Source organism: Peromyscus leucopus, chromosome X (genome assembly GCF_004664715.2).
Source record: "Peromyscus leucopus breed LL Stock chromosome X, UCI_PerLeu_2.1, whole genome shotgun sequence".
NCBI classification, from domain to species: domain Eukaryota; kingdom Metazoa; phylum Chordata; class Mammalia; order Rodentia; family Cricetidae; genus Peromyscus; species Peromyscus leucopus.
The window spans coordinates 12007253-12034788 of NC_051083.1; the positions used below are offsets into that span (position 1 = coordinate 12007253).

The 27536-nt window shown below is 37.1% G+C and overlaps 1 protein-coding gene across 4 annotated transcripts in view; it reads right to left on the reverse strand.

The window, feature by feature from the left end:
* The window catches only part of Usp9x (ubiquitin specific peptidase 9 X-linked), a 122076-nt gene that overhangs the window by 81930 nt on the left and 12610 nt on the right, over positions 1 to 27536 (reverse strand). For all 4 annotated transcript variants that reach the window (XM_028875920.2, XM_037198866.1, XM_028875924.2 and 1 more), the window contains exons 2-5: positions 10119 to 10372; positions 6149 to 6294; positions 3538 to 3617; positions 448 to 560 (exon numbers count right to left, since the gene is read on the reverse strand). In XM_028875920.2, coding sequence (XP_028731753.1) covers positions 448 to 560; positions 3538 to 3617; positions 6149 to 6294; positions 10119 to 10214 — 435 coding nt within the window. In that variant the 5' untranslated portion in view covers positions 10215 to 10372. The remainder of the gene's footprint in view (positions 1 to 447; positions 561 to 3537; positions 3618 to 6148; positions 6295 to 10118; positions 10373 to 27536) is intronic.

Sequence of the window (27536 nt, forward strand, 5' to 3'; positions counted from 1 at the left end):
TGGCTCTGAAATATACATGTTTCCTTGCTGTCCTTTTCTGCAGTGATTACCTCTACAACACTGATCTTTCAAGTCCCCCAGACATGCATTACATTTTCTCCATCTTGGGCAAGTTTTGCCTTCCTTAACAATATATAAAATGGCAGTACATCTCACAATTGACTGTATCAGATTTTCAATAAAATGGGGTGATCTGTCTAAGGTCAAAAGGCACTGGAGAACCAGGGAGAAAGATTAAACCCAGTAGTTTTAACTCTAAATCTCTTTGTTGTTTTAAATGCCCATGCTGCCTCTAACAGAAATAATTCACTATAACATTACTTTAAAAGTTTCACTTTTATATTACAGTAGGCCAAATATATCATACACAAATACACACACACTTGACCTCCCCATCCAAAGGATCACTATATAATCTGCGTTTTAAAAGTCAAATGGAAAACTCACATGAATCTCAAACTTCCAGCCACTCACTGCTTCATCTGTAAGGATTTTTGTGAATGAGATTGTTAGCCCATCTCGGAAAAATCGCTGACATGCTTCGCTTTTAACATCAAGGCCTAAAAAGGAGGAGAAAAAAAACCCATTATTTCACAATGCTCAACTGTATGATGAAAGACCGTAAGTAATTGGAAACCTGGATGACAGGCTAGCAGTTGCAGTTCCAGAGTACTTCTGGTAAAAAGTTCACAGCATCATCATAACACTATTGTTATTTCAAAGTTTCTACACATCAGAAAGGAAACTTGATTCAGAAATAAAGTAATTTTTTAAAAATTATTTAAAGAAAGCTAGCGCTCGCTCTCTCTCTCTCTATATATATATGGGGGACTGAGTATATACCACGTTTCATTCAGGTACTATAAGAAGCCAAAGAGAGTGTCTGACTCCCAGGAGCTGTTATTATACGTGGTTATGGGCCACCAGTCGTGGGTGCTAGGAACTAAACCTGGGTCCCTTCTCTTCAAGAGTAGCAAACATTCATAACTAACTGCTCAGCTACCTCTTCAGGCCTCCCAAATAAAATTCTAATTATGCAAAAGTGCACTCGATGTGGTAATATTAACAATAACAGGGCTGGATCTATAGCTCACTGCAAGGGCAGCTACTCGAACATGTACAATGATCTTAGGTTTAATCATCAATAGAAGAAAAAATAAAGGCAATAAAAACTTAACTGATAATGCTACAAATTAATGCACTAAATATATCTTAAGCCCAAAATGATGGTCAGTACCATGTGACAGACTCTAAATATTTCATAGCATTTTGTTCTGAAAATAAGCCTTAAAATTTACATTCATAATTATTTTTAAAATATTAGTTTTCAAACTATGTACTTAGCACCCACTCGTATCTTTACTATTCTCCAAGTGGCCAAATAAGATGAATTGTTTCATCTTTATTTCACTATCTATACATCTCTTTCTTCTTCCAAGTCAAGAATCTATTTTTTCCTTTTGTCTTTTTAAAAAATGCATTATTTACGTGTGCGTGCACACACGCACAGTTGAGGGGGTGCTAGGGAGTGTGTATAGAGTTCAGAGGACAACTTCTGTGGAGTCAGTTTGATCCTGCCACTTTTAAGTGAGTTCCAGGGGTTGAATTCGAATCACCACGCCATCTTTCCAGCCCTACACTTTTTTATCTTTACTTCATCTCATCTGATATAAAAAGGACAACAGAGCCATGTGTCACCAATACAAAGAATGACTTTAACATCTCAATCTGTATAAAAAATATTTGATTTTGATTGTACAATATGAGTGACATTGAAACTTTACAAATGGAGCATCATGTAAAATAAACTATGGTGCACAAAATAAGTATGGGAGAGGAATACAATCTGCTGAATGTCAATGGCACTGACTGAAATATGTTTTTACTACATAGTTAATGTTTAGACTATAACTAGCAAAGTTCACTTCAATTGTGAGACAATCATATTCTGATTAAACTTTTTTCATAGCTTTCATGATTGGTAAGGCACAACAAACATTCTTTAATCAAAGGAGGAATAACTGATGTAAGATAAAATTTCCCCTTGCCAGGGAGTGACATGAAGCCAAGCAAGGTACTATAAAAATGTTAATTTTGACAATAACTAATACAATCGCTTATTGTTAGTTACGACACACCCAGAACAGTTATGTTTGGGGACATGCCTTCCAAAGGTTTGGTCGCCACTCTGTGGTGATATGGGGAGACTTGGCAAACGCTTGTAAAAGGTGGAATCTAGTGAGAAATCTGAAAAGTAGGGGTTTGCCCTCAAAAGTGATTGTGAGATCCCTTCTCTCTCTCTCATTTCCTGGACACCAAAAGGTGAGGAGCTTTGCTCTACCCACGCATTTTCCCCTGGCCCTAACTCTAACCTATGAAATCTCCAGAACTGTGAGCCAATAAAGCTTTTGTTTGTAAGCTGTTTATTTGTTATCTGTCACAGTAATAAAAAGATAATACAAAAGACTATCTAGAAAATAAATGTTGCTCCTTTTAATTTCAAGTGCCTTAGCCAGGTGGTGGCAGCACACATCTTTAATCCCAGCACATGGGAGACAGAGGCAGGTGGATCTCTGAGTTTGAGGCCAGCCTGGTCTACAGAGTGAGTTCCAGGACACAGCCAGGCTTACTCAAGAAATTCCACTCCTTCGAATTCCAGTGCCTTAAAATAGCAAACTGAGCACCACTACTAGGAGAATTCAGCCATATCAGAAACAGACCAGAGTAATTTAATATTGTTCAATCCCAACATTAACCTTTTACTTCCCGACAACTGAGCACTAGATTCTTTTCATTAGGTTCTTAAGTATTTCTTTTTAACAGAACCACTTTATAAGTCTTCTTTTCCTTAAAAAAAATTAATAACTTATTCTATTATTTTAAAAGCTACTTTTATTTAAAAAACACATTGCTGGGCCAGCCATATGGCTCAGCCTGTAAAAACAGTTCCTAGGGAGGCTGAAAACGTTTCAGTCTCTGGGAATCACATGGCGGAAAGAAAAGAATCAACTCTTGTTCTTGATTGCCACATATATCATACCCTTCCCATAATGAATAAATACAAAGCAATCAACAAAAATAGAAATAAAAAATTCTTTGTTCAAAGAATCATAGATTAAGAGTCATGCATCCTTTAGTATAGTAATTTGCAGGTCTGCACATTACTTAAGACCAGAAATCCCTTAGGATGCTCACTTTCCCTCTTCTGCAGCTAGTTAACCTCAAATGATATTTGTACTATGCATCGCCTACAGAGTACTTAGTTACAAAAACTTTTGTGTATATTATGGAATTCCCACAACAGGAATGAATCTTTGAGTGATTACAGATCTAAACAATGGACTTGCTCTTTAGAAATATGAATACATATACCCTTTCTGTCTAGCACTCTTGAGGGTTGTCCTTTTTAAACAGATGTGAGCTCTATCTCTAAACTTACTATACACTTGTGTTTTAACAGGAAAATAAAGTTTTCAGGAATAAAGTGAAAATATATCTAGTAGCATGCATTTGGAAAAGCATGACACTGAAACATACCTTTCTTACTCAGATCAATAGCAGCTTCTAGAAGCACTTCTAATTCCCCTTTCGGCAAAACTGGAACGACCCATCGAGGCCTAGGAATTTACAAAATAAAGAGGCTTACTGGCTATTCACTAAATAAAAGACGTACTATAGTCAGTTACTAATTACAATTCATTATTTTCACTATGAAAACATTAAGTAGGCTGGGCGGTGGTGGCACACGCCTTTAATCCCAGCACTCGGGAGGCAAAGGCAGGTGGATCTCTGTGAGTTCAAGGCCAGCCTGGTCTACAGAGTGAATTTCAGGATAGGCTCCAAAGCTACACAGAGAAACCCTGTCTCAGAAAAAAAACAAACAAACATTAAGTATTAACTAAAATAACATTAAATATTAAAACAGTGGGGCTGGTTGAATCATTTTTTGTTGTTGTTTGTTTCTTTTTTTGGTTTTTCAAGACAGGGTTTCTCTGTGTAGCTTTGGAGCCTGTCCTGGAACTCACTCTGTACACCAGGCTGGCCTCTAACTCACAGATTCACCTGCCTCTGCCTCTAGAGTGCTGGGTTTAAAGGTGTGCGCCACCACTGTCCGGGGAATCACTTTTTACAATTAAGCATCATTTGTTGTCTCTACCAGCAGACTTCTACAAAATATAAAAGAAACTACAGAGGCCTATTAGTAAATCTTCACAGTCAAAGGCTTTCAGAATTCAGATTAGAAAAGGCATGCCTTGAAATTCTTCACAAAGAACAAAATCTTCAGAAGGCTAAGACTGATTTATGCCTTATAATCTATCATGCCTTATATTCTATCAACTTTTTCTAAAGATATGCAGAATCCACAGGTGACTCTCCCTTAAACAAGGATGCAGCGTTCTCTCTAGTTTCAGTGCTGACCCAAACATCTGGCCATCTATCCTTTTCATAGACCTTCTCAATCATCACCATTTAGTTCACCCATTGTTCCCCAGAAGAGTCAACCTTTTAGCCAACCACTGAAATCTCTCCTAAGAGCTGGTAAAATTCCCAACCACTCTTGCCCCTTTATTTAATAAAAGTACTTCATCAATAACCTATTAGACACAAATAACTATCATCATTTATTTACAAATGTCCTTTGCATTTTTCTTCCATAAAGAATTGTTTTCATGCAACCTAGTATCTAACCTGCATATTTTACCAACCACCAGACAAAACTGAAATATAACAATGCAACTTTCTTATGTCATCTCTGCTGTTAAGAACAATCAAGGACTTTATAAATATCCTTAACATTGATTTGACAATAATTCATTGCATGCAATTATTATAAGCTGCTACTACAAGCTGTATATTTCTCTTAAATGTTCCCTTTAAAATGAGTCAATTGAGAGAATATTTCAAACAAGTAAAACAAGTTATAAAATTATAGTAAGATTTTATATTTATAGAAAAACTCAATACATACATAACAGTAAACACAAATATCGAAAAATGTACTGCTTTATGTTAAGAGAAATTTTTGGTTGAGATATGTGGGGAAGGGGCTAGATAAATTTTATCTACTTACTATATATTACACAACATAGTTCTGGGCTTAACAATGCATACTAATTACTAAGAAATTCAGATTTTTGTTGTGTGTTTTTTCCAGATAGGGTCTCATTATGTGTGTGCTCTCTGGCTGTCCTAGAACTTACTATGTAGATCAGGTTGTCCTTGAACTCACAGAGATCTGCCTGCCTCTGCCTCCCAAGTCCTGAGATTAATTATGTGAGCCACTACACCCAGCTCAGTTTTTTTAATGCAAAGGATTTTTATTTCTCCATACATGTAGTTAAGTTTTGACTTTTACTAAGTAAAAAGGCAAAATGCCTATATTTTCATAATTCTTTTAAAAATGCTCTCAGTTTTAATCAATTAATTTATATGTATGAGTGCTCTGTCTGCATGTATTTTTGGTGCCTTTAGAGGCCAGAAGAGCCTGGACTCCCTGGGTCTGGAATAATAGACGACAGCTATGAGCTGCCATGTGGGTGCCAGCAATAGAATCAAAGTTTTCTGGAAAAGCAGCAAGTGCTCTTCATGGCTGAGCCATTGCTCCAGTGCCCACTACTCCTTCTGAGGGGCCCTTGTTGAACTCACACTACCCAGTGAGGACTACGCTCAGATAGGGTTTTTTTGTTGTTGTTTGTTTTTAATATGCTCTTCTGTTTCTTTACATCCTTTCCTTACCCTGAAGAACAACTTAAAAGTGTCATTCTCTTGAGTCAGCATGAAGGGCATGCTCTGAGAAACTCCTTATGACCTGGTTTGATTCAGGGCTACCCTCAAGTTATTAAAGTTACACAAGAACCAACATGCCCACTGAAAAGAAGCTTCAACAACTCTTAAAAAGGCAAACTACACAAACAGTTCTACTTTGGAAATGAACAACTAGGGCCATATAGTTAGCTTCACTAATGTTCTCGCTCTTTTTCATTATATCCAATAAAAACCATCTATTATAAAGTACTTGATAGTGACTATGATGGGAAGATTAGGCAGTAGATTCCTCTTCACCGTCTTTGTGTTACCTATCACATATAATGCTGAAAAACTTGGTTTTCTTATGCATTATACACACTAGAAAGCGAAAACAACTGACCTGTTGATCATATCATCTAACTTTGCCAAGTCAGTATGTGGAAATGCAGGTTCCTCATCTTCAATCTGTGGGGGGGCATCACCTTGACCTTGCTCATCAGGAGGAGTTGCCGGGGAATTCTCATTGGAAGAATCAGGCGATGAGGTCTTGATTAAAAATTAAACATTCCAGATATAAGTTTCTATAAAACACACACACACACACACACACACACACACACACACACACACACACGTCCAAACATTAAGAGATTAGCATTAGTTTTTAAAATGTTAGTAGCATAAAATTTTACAAAGACATCATTGAAAGCTTATGATTTAATATATTCTTTCAAAGTTTGTGCTGGATTACAAGATGAAGTAGCCACCTAATAAACTTTTACACTAAGGAGAAAGAACACAGCTAAGTCACCAGGCAGAGAATTCAAATGCTAGAAGCCCCATACAAATAGCTAAATTGAAGTCTATAACTTTAGTAACCTGTTTTGTTTTAAACAACCAACAAAACACTTTGTCCTGTATTTACATGCTCACAGAAAATAGACAAAACCAATTTTAAACATCTATAATACCACACCAAACAAAACACCAGCAATGACATTTTAGTTACCTCCTTGTGATCTTTTTATGAACTAAAGAAAAACTGTCCATATATGTATAAATTTTCAATAAAATTGGGACTGTATCTGTCCCTTTTCATTCAATATCTAAGTAGTCAAAATTATCAGCATTACATAAATTAAAATTAATACGAGTCTTTGTCATGTATAAATCTTGTAGAAAACACATTTTTCTTTAGGACAGGACACTAGAAATATTAACTACAACAGCATAAACAATTTCTTTAAAAACAATTGGCATACATAGTCAAATTACATTCTAGAACCTTATCAGATACATACATCTGAGGAATGTTCATCCCACTTGTCACTGGTTTTTATGACATACTAAGAGTCTTAAAATTTATTCTATATGTACAGATTTTAAAGTTAAAAATTTGATTAAGAAATTCCCTTTATGGGCCAGTAAGATGGCTTACTAATGCTCTTGCCACTGAGCCTGATGACTCAAATTAAACACCCAGAACACACATTGTATAGAAGTGGCTCCCTCAGGTTATCTTTTAATTTCTCTTTATGTCAGTACATGTAAAGCTTATGAAAAACTGAGCCCTGGACTGGAGGGATGACTCATCCACTGCTCTTTCAGAAGACTAGAGTTCAATTCCCAGCACCCATACCAGACAGATCTCACACCACTTCTGTAGGTATCTGTACTTATGTGTGCCCACACATAGATGCACATACACACATATAATTAAAAATAACAAAGAAAAAAAAAAAAAACAAAAACTAAGCCCTAAATCAGGCGCTGACTAAATCTTTGGTTGCTTCTTTGTGGTCCAACAGTATCAGAGATTGTGAAATAATTAAAACCCTAACATTAAATAATATAAAATAGCCTGGGTAGTGGTGGCACACACCTTTAATCCCAGCACTTGGGGAGGTAAAGGCAGACGGATCTCTCTGTAGGTTCAAAGCCATCCTGGTCTACAGAGTGAGTTCTAGAATAGCTAGGGCTACAGAGAAACACTGTCTCAATAAATCAAAACCAAAACATAGCAATAAGAAACAATGAGAAATTTTATAGGTAAACAGAGTGGTTCTATAGGTAAGAATGTAATTTGCTTTTGTTCTTTTGTTTTAAAAATGCAAGTTATCTTCAATAGATGAACACAATGTGCATATATTAATATGTAACAGACATGTAATATTACGATCACAAACCTAAGACCTCTAAAAATCAAGTATATTTTAAAATAAAAGTAACATGTCTTTTTAAAACACAGATTTGTTTATTTATTATGTATACAGTGTTCTGCCTACATGTATGCCTGCACGCCAGAAAAGAAAACTTGATCTCATTATACATGGTTGTGAGCCATCATGTAGTTGCTGGGAATTGAACTCAGGACCTCTGGAAGAGCAATCAGTGCTCTTAACCTCTGAGCCATCTCACCTCTCCAGCCCCTAATAATATGCTTTTAATCCCGGGACTTGGGAGGCAAAGACAGGAGGATCTCTGAGTTTAAGGCCAGCCTGGTTTACAAAGGGAGTTCCCGGACAGCCAGAGCTACATAGTAAGAGACCCTGTCTCAAAACAAAACAAGTGCAATGTTAACAAACAGGATTTCTTTTCACTGAAAAGCCCTGCAAAGCCATGAAAATTGTAAAAAGAGGTTAGAATCCACACACAATACAGGAAATAAAGCAGAAAAAAAAGAGAAAGATAAACTACTAGCTCCTGAACAGTAAAAACCTAGCCCCAAATCACAAAGTACTCTACAATAATAACACTTTTGCTTTAAAAGTTATCCATACAAACCCCACGAAAATGTGTATCTCTGTAAGCAGTGTGTCTGTTATTCATGTATACACAAACCAACTAGTTTACCTCAAACACCACTAACAGGAGCTGCATTATCACAATCTTACTCTTTGGCTTATTCAACCTAATTCTTCAAAGTATAAAACTGTATAGATTAGAAAGGGTTAAGATAAATTTCAGGAGATGAAAACAAGAAAATTAAGAAAAAAGAACGTAAAAAACAATTAAATAAGGTTTTGTAAAAGCATGAGGTGTTTTTTATGGGGGGGGTTATTATAAGTCTCCCAAAAAGATTTTTTTTTGGGGGGAGCAGCAATGTATTAATGAAATTGGTAAGCCCCTAGAAAGACTGATCAGCAGAGAGAATACAAATTAGTAGTATCAGAGATGAACAAAGAAAGACCCTGCTACAAACCCCCATATATACTTAAAAAAAAAAATAGTCAAAAGGATATTACAGGGTCTGGGGTAAGAAGCAGTTTCAAGTTATATAGTATACACTTAGCATATGCAAGGACCTGAGTTCCATCCCAGCACTCAAGATCACAAACAGTATTATAAACAACTGCATTTAAATAAAGTTGGCACTCTAGATGAAGTGGACAAAAATGACCAAGACAAAGAAAATGGTTTTTTGTTTTATTAAGAAAATCCTCCTTTAAAAAGATGGATCTAGGCTGGGCATAGTGGTTCACACCTTTAATCCCAGCACTTGGGAAGCAAAAGCAGGTGGATCTCTGTAAATTTGAAACCAATGTGATCTACATTGTGAGTTCCAGGATAGCTAGGGCTATGTAGAGAGACCCTGTCTCAAAAAACAAAAAAAGATGGATCTACATAGAAAATCTGTTTACAAAATCAAGTTTTTTTTAAATTAGTAAATTTTACTAGTAAAATCTTCCAACGGGGAATAGACATCAGAAGAACCAGAAACCTTACATATGTCGATTGAGAAAACAGAATAATAATATTACTTTAAGAGCTTTAGGGCAAGCAAAAGATTGACCCAGTATCTATGCTAAAGTCTTTACAAACATTATTTCCTTTGATCCTCAAACAACGCCATGAAGTTCCATTACTGTTATCCCTATCAAATGAAGAAACTGAGGCTTCGAGATTATATAATTTATCCAGTCATAAAGCTGATATGGTGCAAAGGTGAAATTTGATTTGAATGCCAGTAATAAGACTTTGGTCCATAGTCTTTAAAAATCTTATTGTGAATTGACAATTTATGATTTTATATATATATATATGCCATACAAAATGGAGTTCTGATTTACTTGGTTCCATAGGCTACACTGAATAATACAATGGTTTCTCCCAGAATCGACAGAGGGCTTAAATCGTTCATTTTATTAAAGACTGACAATGTAAGACATCTGAAAAAGACATGAAAAAAAAAAAAAACAATGTTGCTGAAGCACTTGAGTTTTTTTGTGACTGCTGAAGACCTGTATTTACTTTTCTTAAACAAAACATTCAGTTTATGGTTGCTTCACAATCATTTCTATCATGTCTCTGCACTCAGCACTCAAGAGTATAGGAGATATACCAATGTGTCTTTATCTTTAATGTCTTACCTGATTCTGTTGGAGGGGGGGCTGAGACTGTCCATCAGGAGCTTGGCCCTGGTTGTCATTCCCTCCAACTGGAGAGCCACGAGTTGTGGCTGTCATACTCGACACAGGGCAGATCTTTGCAATTTTGTCTGCTTATGTAGTTGTCTTAAGAAAAGAAATTATAGTCCACTTATAGAAGATGAAGTACCAGCATTTGTCAGTCTTAAAAAGCTCCAATTCAAGAATAAAACATCTTGCAGAGACCATTGCATAACCTACAAATAGAAGGGAAAAGAGAACATTTTGTTAAAAGATTTATTTATTATGTATACAGTGCTCTGTCTGCATGTATGCCTGCAGGCCAGAAGACGGCGCCAGATCTCATTACAGATGGTTGTGAGCCACCATGTGGTTGCTGGGAATTGAACTCAGGACCTCTGGAAGAACAGCCAATGCACTGATGGTTGATGGAGAGATGGCTCCATCTCTCCATCCCAAAGAACATTTTATTTTAGAAATAACTAACATGAACTATAAAAACTGTTCAGCCGGGCGCATGCCTTTAATCCCAGTGCTTGGGAGGCAGAGACAGGAGGATCTCTGTGAGTTTGAGGCCAGCCTGGGCTACAGAGCGAGTTCCAGGACAGGCTCCAAAGCTACACAGAGAAATCCTGTCTCAAAAAACAAAAACAAACAAACAAAACTGTTCAAGTTTATTATCACCATTCAATCAGGCCAAGAGAGCATGACTATATAAATTGACAGGTGAAAAGTGAAAATCTAAAACTTCATTACTACATTCAACTTAAACTAATAATGGTTCTGCAACTATTATACCACAAAACCATACAAGTCTAGCTTTATCAAGTAATATTTCAATTTTCTCCTGTAACTGACTCCAAAGGCAGTATCAAGAAGCTAGCTGCCACTCACATAAATCATGGAATGGTAAACTGTCCTTAACTGGCTAATAATGTCTTACATATACTGCAAAAGCATGTATACTCAGCACATAAACACAAACTGAATTGTAAATTTAAGAAAGACCACTCAACTAACAAAGATAACTTTAACACACACACACACAGAGAGAGAGAGAGAGAGAGAGAGAGAGAGAGAGAGAGAGAGAGAGAGAGAGAAAGAGAAACAAACAAGCAAAACTATCAACACCCAGACCTCGGATTTCAGATTCCCTAATTGTGAGAAATCCAAGCTCTATTGTTTACTTCCCACCCTCATTCCCAAACCAAAAGATCTTAAACCTTGTCATACCATTTTGGGGGGATTTTTCTTCGTAAACAGTAAAGTGTGTAACCTATGTGTACCCTAATACAACTTAATTCACCAAGTAACCTTAGTTTTTTTTTTTTTCCACTTTTGATAAGTTTCTCATCACAAGCACCCCTGGAGCCCTATCAAGGCAACAGGTCCCAAACCCCGAACAACAATCATTCTTTGCAAACTAACAAAAAAAAACAAGTGCACAGACCACTACCAATTTTTTTTTTTTTAGTTTTTCCGAGACAGGGTTTCTCTGTGTAGCTTTGCGACTTTCCTGGAACTCACTTGGTAGCCCAGGCTGGCCTTGAACTCACAGAGATCTGCCTGCCTCTGCCTCCCGAGTGCTGGGATTAAAGGCGTGCGCCACCACCGCCCGGCAACTACCAAAATTTTAATTCCATATTCATTAGACCACTTAGTTTCTTTTGTTCTGCAGAGTAATAAAAGTACCTCTGGTGTTTTTCAAGAGGTGCTTTTAATGGCACTGACATCTAGTTTTCTCATCAGGTAGAATTAGGCCTATGCCACACTTAAAAACAACAAAAATCTCCTGTGATTGAGTGTATTATACCACCAGATTAAGAAACTGATTCTTTAATCTGTATTTGGGTCTAATTTTCACTACTCTCACTTTGCCCACAATAGCTCATGTATCTTAAAATTGAAGTATCACCTAACCCAGTCAACTCCTTGGCTCTGTGAGAGATTGTCTATAAGCATTATGAAATTTCTACTCATAACCTGGCTTAAGACATCCAACATCAAATATACAGCATGGTATATAAAACATAATTGGAGCTCCTGTGCTTCAGCATCATAGATATAAAGTGCAGAAGACTTTCAAGCACTTTATACAACTCATTTGTTTCTCCCATGTGTGTACTACAGAAGGTATTATTTTCCCCTTTTCAGAGTTAAAAATAAGAGCTGCAGTTTATTCAAATCTATTTAGAGCCAAATCTAATTTGTATCTGCCTCTACATTATGTCTTCTTAAAGTAAACAGGAAAAAGTGTACCTTATCAGTGGGTTAATGAGGAAAATGAAATAGTGACTGGTATATGTTTCTGATAGACACCTACTTTTTCAATATTTTATATGTAGGACTGTTTTGCCTGTGCAAGCAGTAACCTCAGAGGCCAGAAGAGGGAGACAGATCCCTTGTAGCTGGAGTTAAGACTTAGAGTTAAGACTTTGGTTCTGGGAACCAAACCCAGGAGGCTCTGATCTCCTGTAACTGGAGTTATAGACAGTTGTGATCTGCCATGTGGGTCCTGGGAACTGATCTGGCAGCTTATCAAAGATTAGTAAACCGCTGAGCCATCTCTCTTGCCCACCATATACACCAACCACTGTAAACACAAACACACAGACAAGACACACCTCCTTCCTTATGTGTATGTATTCAAAAGTCCTATCTATAGTCAAACCAAAACTATTTGGCAAAAGTGATGGGAAAATCATCCCATACAAAAGCACTATATAGATTACTAAGGGGCAAAACTACAGAAGTAGTTTTTGATGAGAGATGTTTCCTAAAACTAAACTTTTCAATGAGTTATTTCCTCATATAAGTATTCTAAAACATAACTGGTGATATTCATAAAAATTACTTATTTTTAAAAATTAAGTTTTTTTTTAATAAGCTGGGGAGATAGCTCAGTGCATAAAATACCTGATACACAAGTATGAGGACCCAAGTTTAATCTTCAGAGTTAATCTTCAGCACCCCCATCAAGGTCCAGGCAGCAGCACATGCTTGTGATCTCAGTGCTGGGAGATAGAGATAGGAGGATCCCTGGGGTTTGCTGACCAGCTACTGTAGCTGAGTCTTTTGAGTTCCAGTTCAATTAGTGCAGGTGCTTGCCACCAAGCCTGACAACCTGAGTTTGATTCCTGGGATCCACATGGTGGAAGGAAAGATCCAATTTCTGTCCTCTTACCTCCACACACACGCTATAGTGCTCGAGCACGCGCGCACACACACACACACACACACACACACACACACACACACACACACACAGGAACACAGGCAGTAAGAAATTTAAAGGGTATGGAGAGATAACAGCAGTTAAGAGCACTGGCTGCTCTTGTGGAAGACTCAGGTTAGATTCCCAGCATCTACAAGGCAGTTCATAATCCTCTGTAACTCCCAGGGGATCAAATGACCTCCCCTGGCTTTCTCAAACACCAAGAATGCATGTGGTACACAGACATATGTAGGTAAAACACCTAGACACATACTTTTTTTAATTAAAAATAAACTTTAAAAAATTAATAAGGTAGAGAGTAATTAAGGAAGATAAACCAACATTGACCTCTGGCACCCGCACAGACACACAAAAATTTATAAAAATTATTTTTCAGTGGTCACATGAGGTCATGCTATGGACTTTTGAAAAACTTATAATTTAACAGTTTAGCCTATAGCCATAAACACAAACATCTCTAAGCAATCCTATTTTAAAAATTTTAAAGTTGCCTGGAAGTGTTGGCACACGCCTTTAATCCCAGCACTGAAGAGGCAGAGGCAGGCAGATCTCTGAGTTTGAGAACAGCCTGGTCTACAGAGTGAGTTCCAGGACAGCCAGTGATACACAGAGAAACCCTGTCTCGAAAAACAAAAACAAGCACACACCCACACTCCAAATAAAAGAGGAAAGGGGAAAAGAAGAAAAAGTTGAAGTTATGTTTTAGTTTTCTTTGGTGGGGGTGTGGATACCAGGGTGCACAAACAAACCTCAGGGGACAAGTTGCTAAAACTCAGGTCTCAGCTTCCACCATGTATCCTAGGAATTGAACTTGGGTTGTCAGGTTTGGAGGCAGGGACCTTTATCTGCTGAGTCATCTCACTGGACCCACTCTAACCATTTAAATTTTTAAATTGAACCTTTCCTCAAGAATAAAAGATTTCATTGTCCTAGCTTTCAATACTCCTATAGTTACCAGTATATGAACTCATCATTCTGAATTCTTATGGTTTCAAACATTAAGAACAAGGTTCCAAGTGTGATACCAGTTCTAGACAACTTCACAACCAATCAATTCAGAAAATGCAAATGAAGAGGTTCAATTACTCTTTCGTATATTACTGCATGTCAACTAAATATTCACATTCTATCTTCAGCGCTATTTAAAGCCCTCCACATATATTTTGTAACTAAGTCACTGCCATCTATCTATGGCTCTTTCCTAAGGATAACTTCCTAGAAGTTATGCAACAGATATGCACTCTGCACTTGAAATTCCTTATGTCAACAGAAATGTACTCAACTTAGAAATGCTTGATAATTAGTCAAATTCTCTTATTCAGGCCTTCTCCATGGTGAGGTCTGTCAAGTCCTACACATACACAATTATGGTACTGAAAGCTTCAGTAATGTTAGCATCCTTTCTAGGCATTTTCAAAACCAACTTTTCAGTGGTTGTTAATTTCAAGAATGGTGACATCAGAAGCTTGGATGGGCAGTTTCCTCAGTAAAACTACCAACAGCAGGTGAGAAAAAAAATTAAGTCTCTAGAAATTGTCTTAAGGACATATAACAAACTACAAAATTTTTGATCAAGAAAAATCTACATCTCAGTAAGAACAAAGCCTGGTGTTTAAACCACCACAGTTTCATTCCAGAGGAGCACACCAAAGAACAGGGGGCTCTCTCTCTCCTTCTAGTTAATGGTACTATCTCCCTGGGAGAAGAAAGCAGCTAGATTTCTCATCAATCCAGCAAGAGGCTCTATTACAGGGAAGAATATCAGAGATCTGGGCTCTTTCGTTCCACCCAGGCCCCCTTGTGGGACCGAAGTTCTACTTCAAGGGCAGCAAGCCAAGTCCTAATGGCTCTCACCCCAATTCATCCATAGGGTCAAGGTTCCAAGGCAGAAGACAGGCTGCGGAGTCAAAGAGTGGATGCTGCCTCCATGCAGCACTCTACTCAGGAGAAGCAGGGGCTTTAACTATGACAGAAGCCAGCTACAGTTTACTGCTTCAGTTCTGAAGCGGTGTAAAGGTTCCACCAGGGGAAAGAAAATAAGAACAGAAATCTCTGAAGTTCTCTTATAGTAAACTGGCTTTATTTAGATTAAGATGTTGATAGTGCCATAAAAGTCAATAAGTTAAACTATCCAGCTAGCAGTTTATCAAAAAGAACAAGGGAAATGGAGCTATAAACAACCATCCTGGGTCAGAATAAAACCTTAAGAACCAGCACAAAGGATTACCCCTGAAAAATGAGAATTTAATTGGATCAAGGATCAGACTGAGGAATTTTATAACCCAAAACATCATGTAAAACAATAGAGCATTCAGTAGGTAACTAGTAAAAGCTAAAAGTTGGGCAGAAGAGTGGGCAGGCAAAGACAAGATACATGCGGTGCTTGTTGGAACACTAAACAGAGAAACACAAGAGACTCAGAAAGCCGTGCAGTCTGTCATCCCCAAGTGACAGTACATGACTCTGGCTACATAGGGTCCTACAGGCTACACATTAGGAAATGGCAGGAAAGATTTACTAAAATTGTTCAGCTAGTTATTACATAAATAAGGGGGAAAAAGTTCTGGTGGTGGCAAGGTAAAAATTATTACTCAATTTACTACATTGTATGAAGAGTCCAGTTTCACATCAAAAACTACAATACATGAAAAACAGGAATGTGTGGGCCACCTACAAGTAAAAAAAGAGAAAGTCTTTCAGAGAGTCCAAATGTGCAACTTAACAAAACTTCAAAACAGCTATTTGTATCCTCAAATAATTCAAGGAAAGTATACTACTAGTAAAGGAAAATGTTGTATCCTTAAAAATTAACAATAAGGAGACAAAAAAGACATTAAAAAACAAAATCCAAGCGCAAAGTAAAAGGTCTGGACTTGAAAAGTACAAGTTAAATTAAAAATCTAATGTGATTCAACAGCAGAACTGTCACAAGAAATAATCAGCAAACTTGCAGGTTGTTAGACAGCAATCTGAAATAACAAGAACAACATGAACAGATCACCAGAGCAATGTGACACACATCAACATAGGGGTAATGAAAAAGACAAGATCCGTGATGAAATTATGGTCAAAACCTACCCCCAAACTTCATGAAAAATATCTAAGGCTTTAAACAAATTCCAAGTGGAATAAATATAAAGATCAAGACCAAGAAATTTGACAAAATCCAGAGACATCTCGAAACAGAAAATTTGGTGTGAATACATTATTTTGCCTCCTCTTAACTGATTTAAAGCATAAAAGGCAAATCTCAATGGTCTAGGAGTTGGCAATGGATTCTTCTAACAGCAAAAGCAACAAAAGAAACAGACAAACCAGATTTAACTAAAATTACAAACTTTGAAGGTTTGGGGTGTAGGACAGTTCGAAAATCCAAGTACTGTATGTGAATGGGCACTAAACTCAATCTCCAGCACCCCCCCCCAAAAAAAAAATGAAGGACCAGCAAGATGCCTAAGTGGGTCAAAAGTTCTTGCCACCAAGCTTGACAACCTAAATTAAATCCCTGCCCAGAACTCACATAGACAGAACAGACTCCCAACAAGTTGTCCTCTGACCTCTACACTGAGCACTGACACACAGGTACAGCCACACACACACAAACACACACACACACTCCTATAAATAAATGTAATAATCAGAGTTCAAATGATACCCTAAAGACAAAGAAGGGGCAACCATTCTAAATGGAGGAAGAAAATGATAAATATATAATTATGGACTTAGATTTAATATAGACAAATATTTGTCCAATTCAATAGACAATCCAGCTGAGAGATGAGCAAAAGATCTATTTCTCTAAAAGATATATAAATAGTCAATAAGCACATGAAAAATTGCCCAACATTATTAGTCACCAGGGAAATACATATCAAAACCACAAATGCGTATCACATCATATTCCTCAGGGTGGAAGGTAGAGAAAAAAGTGGTGGTAAGGATGAGGAGGAATTGGAACCTTTGTGTGCTTTTAAAGGAAGGAAATTCTACCAGGTGTGGTGACACACACCTTTAATCCTAGCACTCTGGAGGCAGAGGCAGGTAGTTTGAGGCTAACCTAATCTACAAAGTTCCAGGCTAGTAAAGACTATATAGTAAGACAGTGTCTCAAAACAAAGAGAGAGAAAGGGAGACAAAGAAAGGTAAATTTTGATAAGCTATAGCTATGACACGCAAGAAAACTTGGGTGCATTATTTTATATAATAAGCCAATCAGAAAAAGAAAAAAACCCATATGATTCCATTTACAAGGTACACATAGTCAATTTCATAAAGTAGAATTGTGGTGGTTGCTAGCCTTTCTCAATCATACTATATTTTAGCCATAAAGCTTATTGCCCACGGTCTTGTTTTTGTTCTAGTCACATGCTATTTTAGAAATTTGTTTTTGCAGTTCTACCTGATCTTTACATGCACTTTAACCTTGTATCCTAATTCAGTAACTTCAACCCTTCCATATACCCATTCCCTTCCATTATGTTACCTTAAAAAGGTCTTATACTTACTATAGGTTGTCAGGAATTTAAGACCTTTTCAACTGTGGTTTACTGTATTGGAATTTTTAACAGCTTTGGGGTAAAAAAATTGCTCTTAATTCCAATGTTTTCCACAAACCCCATTATTTTTTCATGGAGGATTCTGCAGAACCCCGAGTTTTTTCAGCAATATATACAGTGTAATACAACAGGCCCACAATAAAAAGTTCTATCCCCAAGAATCATCTTGCTCTCTCAATGTGGCTAACACCTCCAGAGATTATCAGAAAGCTTTAATGAGAGAATGTACAAGTTCCAGGAACACACAGAAGGGATCTAGTAAATGGTAGTAGTTTAACAAGTGCTAGTTATTTCTCAAAATGCTGATTAAGATCATTACTAGCCAGGCGGTGGTGGCGCACGCCTTTAATCCCAGCACTCGGGAGGCAGAGGCAGGCGGATCTCTGTGAGTTCGAGGCCAGCCTGGGCTACAGAGTGAGTTCCAGGAAAAGCTCCAAAACTACACAGAGAAACCCTATCTCAAAAAAACCAAAAAAAAAAAAAAAATTACCACCCTCGACAATTCTTATTTTGGAACCTTAAAGGTTCCTTAAAAGATCTCTAGACTGACTCAAGTGAAAAGTATTCAAACTATATACATTATCAAGGTTTTCTGCTTCTGATATACATTGTCACAATTGCTACGGATGATGTATGAAATACACAATTTCAACAGTTTTACATAATATAGCAGTTAATATTATATTGCATTAACCCAAAATTCTACTATACTTGATAGCCACACTGTCCTTTGTGAAAACTGAATTTCAAGTTTAAAAAAACCTTACCCTCTGCAATATAATTCATAGTGTCATAATATTTCTATCAGAGTTTGCTCTAGCTCTAAAGAAAATTTAACAGCAGGGAAATTAAAGAAACCAGTAACAAGATGACATCAAAATTATGCAGTGCTACACAACTCACTAATTATCTGTTAAATGAAAGAACATACAAATGAATCACCCTTTGAGGTAGAAATGTATCTTTCCCATTTAATAGAAATGACTTAGTAATTAAGTATGCAATTGTGGTCCCAGGTCATATGACTACAACCTATTAGCTTTCTATCAATGCTAAGCTGGCTCACATTTGCTAATTCTGGTTCTACATTAGGAGAATCTTTTAATTATTTCCTATTACAAATGTTGCTTAGGAGAGCCAGGGATGATGGCACATCCTTTTAATCCCAGCATTCAGGAGACAGAGGTAGAGTTTGAGGAGTTCAAAGCCAACCTGGTCTACTAAGCAAGTTCCAGGACAGCCAGGCTACAGGGAAACCTTTTCCTGAAAAACCCAAAATAAATAAGTAAATGTTATTTAAATATATACTGAAACAAAATTAGGATTAAACTTACTTATTTTGGTTTTAAAGTTATACAAATAAAAATATAAATTAAATACATAAATAAAAGTAACTCTAAAACTAAAATATATGTATTAACTAAGTACAAACAAACCCATTACTAGAACTTGACAGATGTCAGAATAGTTATGACTGCTAGGCCTGAGTTCGTCTGAGTTTTGCATGGGTATACCACAACCATCATGTGCCATTTGGGAGACAGCTTTCCCACTTCAATTACCACACCACTCTGTACACATAGTATGCTATGATATGATTTGCCCTTGACACCAACACACCATTCATGTGTTAAGTCTGCTTGCTATTCTCATTATCCCAGAAATCAACGGATGAAAACAGATTAACAACTTTTGCTTCATGAAAAAAGATACCAAAGAAATACACAGAAAGCCAGAATCTTGTAGGCAATCAGGAAGGGATGGTTCAAAGTACATTTTAAGATTTGAAAATAACTAGCCAAAATGAAGACGATTCTGTATCTACTCTTCCCCTGGACATTTTTAACATTGCAATGCTCCTTGTTGCCAGCAAAAAGTTTTTTCTTTCTTCTATAATCAAAAAGCTATTTTACTATGTCACTGGATTATTAGTTACAGTTCTGCCTCCTGAAACATAACATAAAGCTAAATATTCACCATTATCTACCTTCATCATCTTTTTCCAAAAAACTGGCACTTATTGGGTCCCTTTTCAACAGAAAGATAAGACTTTCACTTAAAATTTTTTTATTAAATCCTTGCAAAGTGTACAAGAGCACAATAAATTCCAGTCCCCAAAACATATCAGCAAACATATGTGAGCAATGTTATTTAAAACATTAAGACATAAATCGCCTATCAAGTAGAAAACCCTTCTGTAACATGTATCACCCTATTCTTAAAATGGCAGCTTAAAATGAACTCAAAGTTATCAAAGTTAACAGAATTTACTTATCTTTGTCAAAACACTTTAAGAGTGACTAATCCAACAGAATGAAATAAGGACTTAATTTAATAAACACTTTAATCAAGGCAGATAGATCATTAGTAAATAACTTTATATACATCTTTTTGCCTGGATCTTCCAGAACTAGACTGGTTCACAAAAGTAGAAGAGTAAAGGATCTGACAAAGGAAACTAAACAATTTCAAATTATTTCTCATTAATTATTGGAGATTATCTCCAATGTATTCAAAAGCCACAAGTCACTTATCTGAACTGTACAATTAATTACCACAATTCCATAATATTTTCATCACACACAAAAGAAACCCCATCCCAAAGCTAAGGGTATAGCTCAGTGGTAAACAGTATGCAAGAGACCCTGGATTCCATTTCCAGCACCAGAAAGAGAAAGAAACCATATTCCCATCATTAAGCAGTCACTCCCCATTCCTTAACACCCTCTCTTAATCTTTGTCCTCTACGACTGGTTTCTTTCACTTCAGAATGCTTTTAAAGTTCATGAAAGTTGTAGCATGTATCAGTACTTCACTTCTTTTTATTGCTAATATTTGACTGTATGGTGTATACTTTATGAATATATTCACCATTTAAGGGCATTTGGTTTTTTTTTTTTGTTGTTGTTGTTGTTGTTGTTTTTTAAGATAGGGTTTCTCTGTGTAGCCCTGGCTGTCCTGGAACCGGCTCTGTAGACCAGGCTGGCCTCGAACTTACAGAGATCCACCTATCTCCCTCTGCCTCCCAGGTGCTGGGATTAAAGTCATGCGCCACCACCACCTGACTTATGGTTGTTTCTATGAGAGTTTTATATACATAAATTCCAGTAAGAGCTTTAAAGTATGTTCTGAAGTCTGTCTTTGTGAAATTAATACTAAATTTAGGTTCAAGCACACAAAATAAAACCAAAAAGATTAATAATTCTTAAACAGAAAATCCAAAATGGAAGTTATGTTACCAAAAATGAATTTTAAAGAGTACCATGTTCAAGCAAAAAATGAGAACTTACAATTTAAAACGTGTATGTAGTGTCCAAAATTTAAAAAAAAAAAGAAAGAAAAAAAGGACAGGGTCTCCCAATATTACCCAGTCTGATCTGAAACACATCCTCACCCCACCCCCCAGTTAAGTCTCTCAAGCCACAGCCTACTGCCACACACCTAACACTATTATTAAGAAACAAAGAAAAGGGATAGGTGGAACCACAAAAATTTCATGAAATTTTTTTTTTCATGAAATGGAAATCATAATAAATTATACATATACTTAAATATAAAATTAGTTAACTACCAAAGACATGCACAAAAATGTCTGTGTACTTTTTTTGAGAGAGAGAACATCTCACCATGAGGCCTGGTTGACCTAGAATTCAGATCTGCCTGCTTCTGTCTCCTGAGTGCTGGGATTAAAGATGTGTCCCACCACACCAGGCTCTGTACCAACACTTGTATTGGTAAAAATCAATCAATCAATCACTGAAATCTGAGTGTCCAACAGAAGAATGGATAAATGAAACAAGATTCATTTCATAAAATGCACATTTCACAGTAATGAAAGAAATTAGTAAATCATGCAGTAAGCAAACATGTATATACATATATATACACACATATCTCATAACTCTAATTGAAAAATAGAGGTCAAAATATGTTTTTGGAACCTTCTAGACTACTACTAAAACCATTCTGTATCATAACCTGATTGGTATATAAGTAAATTATCTGTTAAAAAGTAAAATTTTATAGAAGATAAGCCATTCTAAACATCTGGGAAACAGCAATCTATTAAGTTACTGGTTCTCCAAGCATGGTCTGGAGGGTTCCCTGGTTCTATAAGATCCTTTCTTCCCCCTAGAGATCACATTTTTTTTCCTCAGTAGGCTATTTTACTATACTAGCTGGGCAGTGGTGGTGCACACCTTTAATCCCAACACTCAGGAGGCAGAGGATCTCTGTGAGTTTGAGGCCAGCCTGGTCTACAAAGCGAGTTCCAGAACCCTGTCTCGAAAAACCAAAAAAAAAAAAAAAAAAAAAGTCAAGAACTTAAAAAAAAAAAAAAAACCCCGGGAGGTGGTGGTGCATGCCTTTAATCCCAGCACTCGGGAGGCAGAGCCAGGTGGATCTCCGTGAGTTCAAGGCCAGCCTGATCTACAGAGTGAGTTCCAGGAAAGGAGGGAAAAAAGCTACAGAGAAACTCTGTCTCGGAAAAAAAAAATTATAATAGATCTGGCTGGATAGCTGAAACTGAAACAGTTCTGATTGGTTCCAACCAACTTCTACTGACTACCCCCATTCTCACTTAAAATGAAAAGGGAGGTCTGAAAAAACAAATCCTAGAAAATGGTAAGCAATAAAATCACAGCTGTCTTAAACAGATTATTCACCTATTTTTACAAGTTCAATTATTTTTAAAGTAGCAAAATAACACCTACACAAAACAAGGAGAGCCTACAGTTAATGCTTTCTGGTGCCAGATCCTGGCCCCCTTACATTTAGAGGATGAGGGTGATAAACATATTTAGATAATCCACCCTTTAATGTAAAGGCACCTATTACAAGAGTAGTTGTTCTGTAACACAGATTTTATTCTATGACCTTTCAATATATCTCAGCAGACAGCAACTCCCAGTAAAAGGGAATTGGAGCTAGGAGAAGCTGAAAGAAAATAGATGTTTTTGCTCTAGTGTCTATACAGAGACAAAGATAGTTTTATAGATCCCATTCTTTTATTTCATTCTTAAAATCTTTATTACATTACAGAACTATTATAATATCTCAGTTCCCTGCTACCTCTCCATTTCAATATATCCACCATGTTATGCTCAGGATCTTTGTGTTTGTGCATGCAGGTGAGTGCATATGCAGGCCAGAGGACGATCTTGGGAATAGTTCATTAGGTGTTTGTTGCCCACCTTATTTTTGAGAGAGGGTCTTTGTAACTGTCCAAATAGGAAAGGCTGGGCTGGCCAGTGAGCCCTAGGGATCCATCTATCTCCATTATCTACCTCCATTTCCTCATTGCTGAAATTAACAGATGCATGCTGTGCCTGACTTTTTTTTAATTTGGTTTCTGGGGATTTATCTCATGTCTTCATTCTTTAATGAAAACCTATCTCGTCAGCTCCCTCAGAATTATCTTTATAAGAAAACCCCAAAACTGTCTTTCACTTAAAGGCCATTTGCTTATTTATTCTTTTGTTTCAAGACAGGGTTCGTGCAGCCTTGGTTGTCCTGAAACTTGCTCTGTAGATCAGGCTGGCCTCAAACTCACAGAAATCGCCCGCCTCTGCCTCCTGAGTGCTGGGATTAAAGGCATGCGCCACTGCCACCTGGCTCATTTATTCTAAAACTCAAACTTAAATGCCCTAACATATACCTTGTAACCTTAGCCTTAAACTACTTCTAAGTATCATCTCCCACAACTCCACTCAACTCACTCTCCCTACTGTTTCTTCTACACTCTACTAGATTTTCCTCTAAAAGCACTCTTTTCATTCTGCCATTGTACCATTTTAAATAATGGTTCTCAATTTTGCATTAGGTGTACATTTTGCAATTCCTTATGCCGTTATCAGGGGTCACAATAGGGAGAGGGGTACTACTGGAATTTTATGGGTGGAGGTCAGAGATGATTAGTAGTACAGCATGTCTAAAGGAATTGTCTGGCCAAATAGTATTTGGTGGATAACAAAAAGGCTAAGAAACAAAGCCTGACGGTCCCTCCTCTAATTCACAGGGCCACCAAAGCGGCATCTCTGAGGAGCGCAAGCCTTGTTCAAATCCAAACTGAGCAACCTCTCCTACCACAATTTTCACACTTTTTGTGGTTGGTTTTTTTTTTTGGGGGGGGGTGCAGAAGATTCATCTCAGAGCCTCATGCTTAGTAAATACAAAGCACACTATCACTTAGCTACACCCCCAGCTCCTTGCACCAAATAACAGTTCTTATGTAACTGTTTGGTCCAACATCTAGTCTTAAAGGTAGACATTAATAACCATCCTCATATCCCCCTACATCCATAATGGTGTCAAATGAATGTCTATAATAGCATCAAATGAATGAATTTAAGTCAATCATCACAGCAAAGCAGTAATCACAGAATTTAAGTTTGATTTTTTTTTTTTTTACAATTTCACCAAGATCAAATACTTGCTCACCACTTAGCAGTTACAACTATAATCCAATCCTTTGAAATTGGGGGGGGGGTAGGTGAGAAAGAAGACATTCTTATTACCTGGTACAATACCTAATACACAGAGCAAGGAGTGGAGAGATGTGGGGATTGGGTGGAAGGCTGCGTATTTTAAGTAGAATTTGGGGAGAGCAGGAAGAAATAAGGACACTGAAACAACTCCTAGCTTACATTAAAATGACTAACTTCAATGTGTAGTAGGAAGGAGAAGCTCTCAGTGAAAGGAAAATCATGAGAAGATTCTTTGGTCTTCAGTCAGCTGCACAACTACAACAATCACTTTCCCCAGTCAGGTTTGGTGGCTCATGACTGTAATCCTAACACTCTTGATGCTGAAGCAGGAAGATCATTGGGAGCTGGAGGCCAGCAGAAATGAGAGATATTGGCTCCAAAGAAAAATGAAAATGGGTAGGCATGGTGGTGCAGGCCTGTATTCCCTACCAGCACTTGGGAAGCTGAGAAAGGAGTAAAAGGTCAAAGAGCCTGTCTCAAAAAGTCAAAAACAAAATAAAACTAATAAAATACACCTTCCTCAAGTATACTTCCTTATCTTCTTTCAAAGAATTCAAATCTCTCAAAGCTAAACAATGTTTCCCCACTCTCATAATGCAGGAAATTATAAAATTCCTGATCACCTTCACCTGTCAAATAGAAGCATGGGCTGTGGGTATAGCTCAGTTAGTGGACTACCAGCCTAGTATTTATCAGTAAAGCCCTGAGTTTGATGCCAAGCACTGCATAAACCCTACATGGCAACACACACCTGTAATCCCAGCATACAGTAGAAGGAGGTTTAACGTCATATTCAGCTACACAGCCTAACCTGGAATACATAAAACTATGTCTCAAAAAAAAAAAAAAAAAAAAAAAAAAAAAAAAAAAAACTACTACAAAAAAGTGGGAACCCTCTGAAAAAAGATACTGGAAAAAACAGAGCATATGGAAAATAAGTGTTTAAAAAGTGACTAGGGCACCAGGTAGTGGCCCTTTAGTCCGAGCACTCGGGAGGCAGAGGCAGGCAGATCTCTGTGAGTTTGAGGCCAGCCTAGTCTACAGAGCAAGTTCCAGGACAGGCTCCAAAGCTACAGAGAAACCCTGTCTCAAAAAAACCAAAAACCCAAGGAAAAAAAAGTGAATATGGCATGTAAAGGTGGATCTTTTTTAGTTCAAAGCCAGGCTGGTCTACAGAACAAGTTCCATGACAGTCTGGGCTACACAGAGAGACCCTGTCTCAAACAAACAAACTGAAAAGTGGAAAATAAAGTTGTAAAGTAATATTAAAGTCAACTTTGTGATGAGTTTTGAACAAAAGAAGTATCTAAAAAAGGAGTAGAAAGCCAGGTGGTGATGGCACATGCCATCAAAAAACCAAAAATAGATAGATAGATAGATAGATATAGATAATGAAAATAAAAAAAGAGTGGAGAGATAAAACTAATGACTGGCAAGGATGGCAGATGCCTATTTATTTCCAGCTACCTGAAATAAGATATTAATTTCATAATCAGATAAAATTATAAAGCATAATACCACTGAAAGCTTTCCATCAAATATTAAATCACAGCTTAACTGTTTTGAAAGAGAGCTTTAATGTTCTGAAAATTTATACCAAATGAAGGAAGTATCACTGTATTCGATAATACATTCTTTTCCAATTTAGCTTACACCACTGGCCTGCTTTAAAAACAGTGTTTTGTCTCAAAGATTCTAACAAAGTGTATATGGAGACTAATTTTAAATTCATTTTTTTAATCTTGTATTCCTATTACCTGGTACAATACCTAATACATAGTACAACCCAGTACATAACAGGCATTTACTATATAATTGAATTTTAAATTAAGCACAAAGCAAAATATTCAAGATGGAATTAGACCGTGATAGACTGATGAAGTAGGGTATGCTAGAATTAATCAAGTAATTCTCTAGGGGGTAATTCCCTACCTGGGAACTTTTTAGAAGCACACACTCTAGACCTCCACTGCAGACTAACTGAACTAATCTCTGGGAGTGAGCAGAGGAATCTTTTGATAAGCCCTCCAGGTTTGGGAACTACTTCTCTTTAAACAAGGACAGGCAAACTGGGATCTAACTAAATCCAACCTCTTGGTTTTTTGGGGTAGGGGGAAGGATTCAGCCTACAAGCTAAGAATGGACTTAACACAAATACTGCAATCAATTTGAGAGAACACTGACTTTAAATTCCAATTAAGTAAAATATTATATTATACTCACATACCAAATTCCATTTTTTTTTCTCATTAGACCTGAATTATGCTTAATCGTATCCAGTTACATTTTTTTTTCCACGTACAATTCAATGTCCCAAATTTCGCCTCTTGGCCCACGAAGTCCAAACTGTTTAATAACTCGCCTTTTACAGAAAAGGTTTGACTAATCTTTACTTTGACCTGAGTTGTTATGAAGGAGAGCAACCAAATTCTTTTGCATTATTGTACTCAGAAACAAACCACTCTGTTAAGGTTAGAATATGGGTCTAAACATGAACTGTCATGTTCTCTGATGTCAAACTTAATAATAAAGAGAATTAAGGAGCTCATATAATTAGGTGAGAGGAAAGTCAAGAAAGAGACCTGTGACCAACGACCAAAACTTACAACTCTCAATAGCCACCAGTGAGTAAAACATGAAACATTAATTCAGGAATAGGAGTGTTCCCCTTCTCTCCCTTTTCCCTCACTATTTTTCCCTTCCATATTCAGAATGTACAGGCTGGGATCTAATATCCCAACTAGCAGCTCAAAAGCACCCCAAGGAAAACAATTCCTTTGGTAACATTTGATTAACCTAAGTCTAACATGTTCAAAGTTCACATAAATTCTAAGTTACAGAAAAAATAAAGTGCAAGGTGTCATATAATAATGATGCATCTGTATAGAGATTTAGTCCAATTCATTCCAGCAGAGATGATGGGGGAAGAGGGTCAACTTGTCCACAAGTGGGATTTGGTAGAGGAGCTGGAGGGACCAGGGCTTCAAGCAGCAGTCTAGCTTGAAGGCTTACTCTTTCCTAAGCATTTTACTGGCCCAGTGATCCTGGCTATCAGTCACTTCATTGCCTCAGTTTCTTAGTCTGTAAAAGTAAAGACGACAGCCCTTACCCTACAATCTCGAGT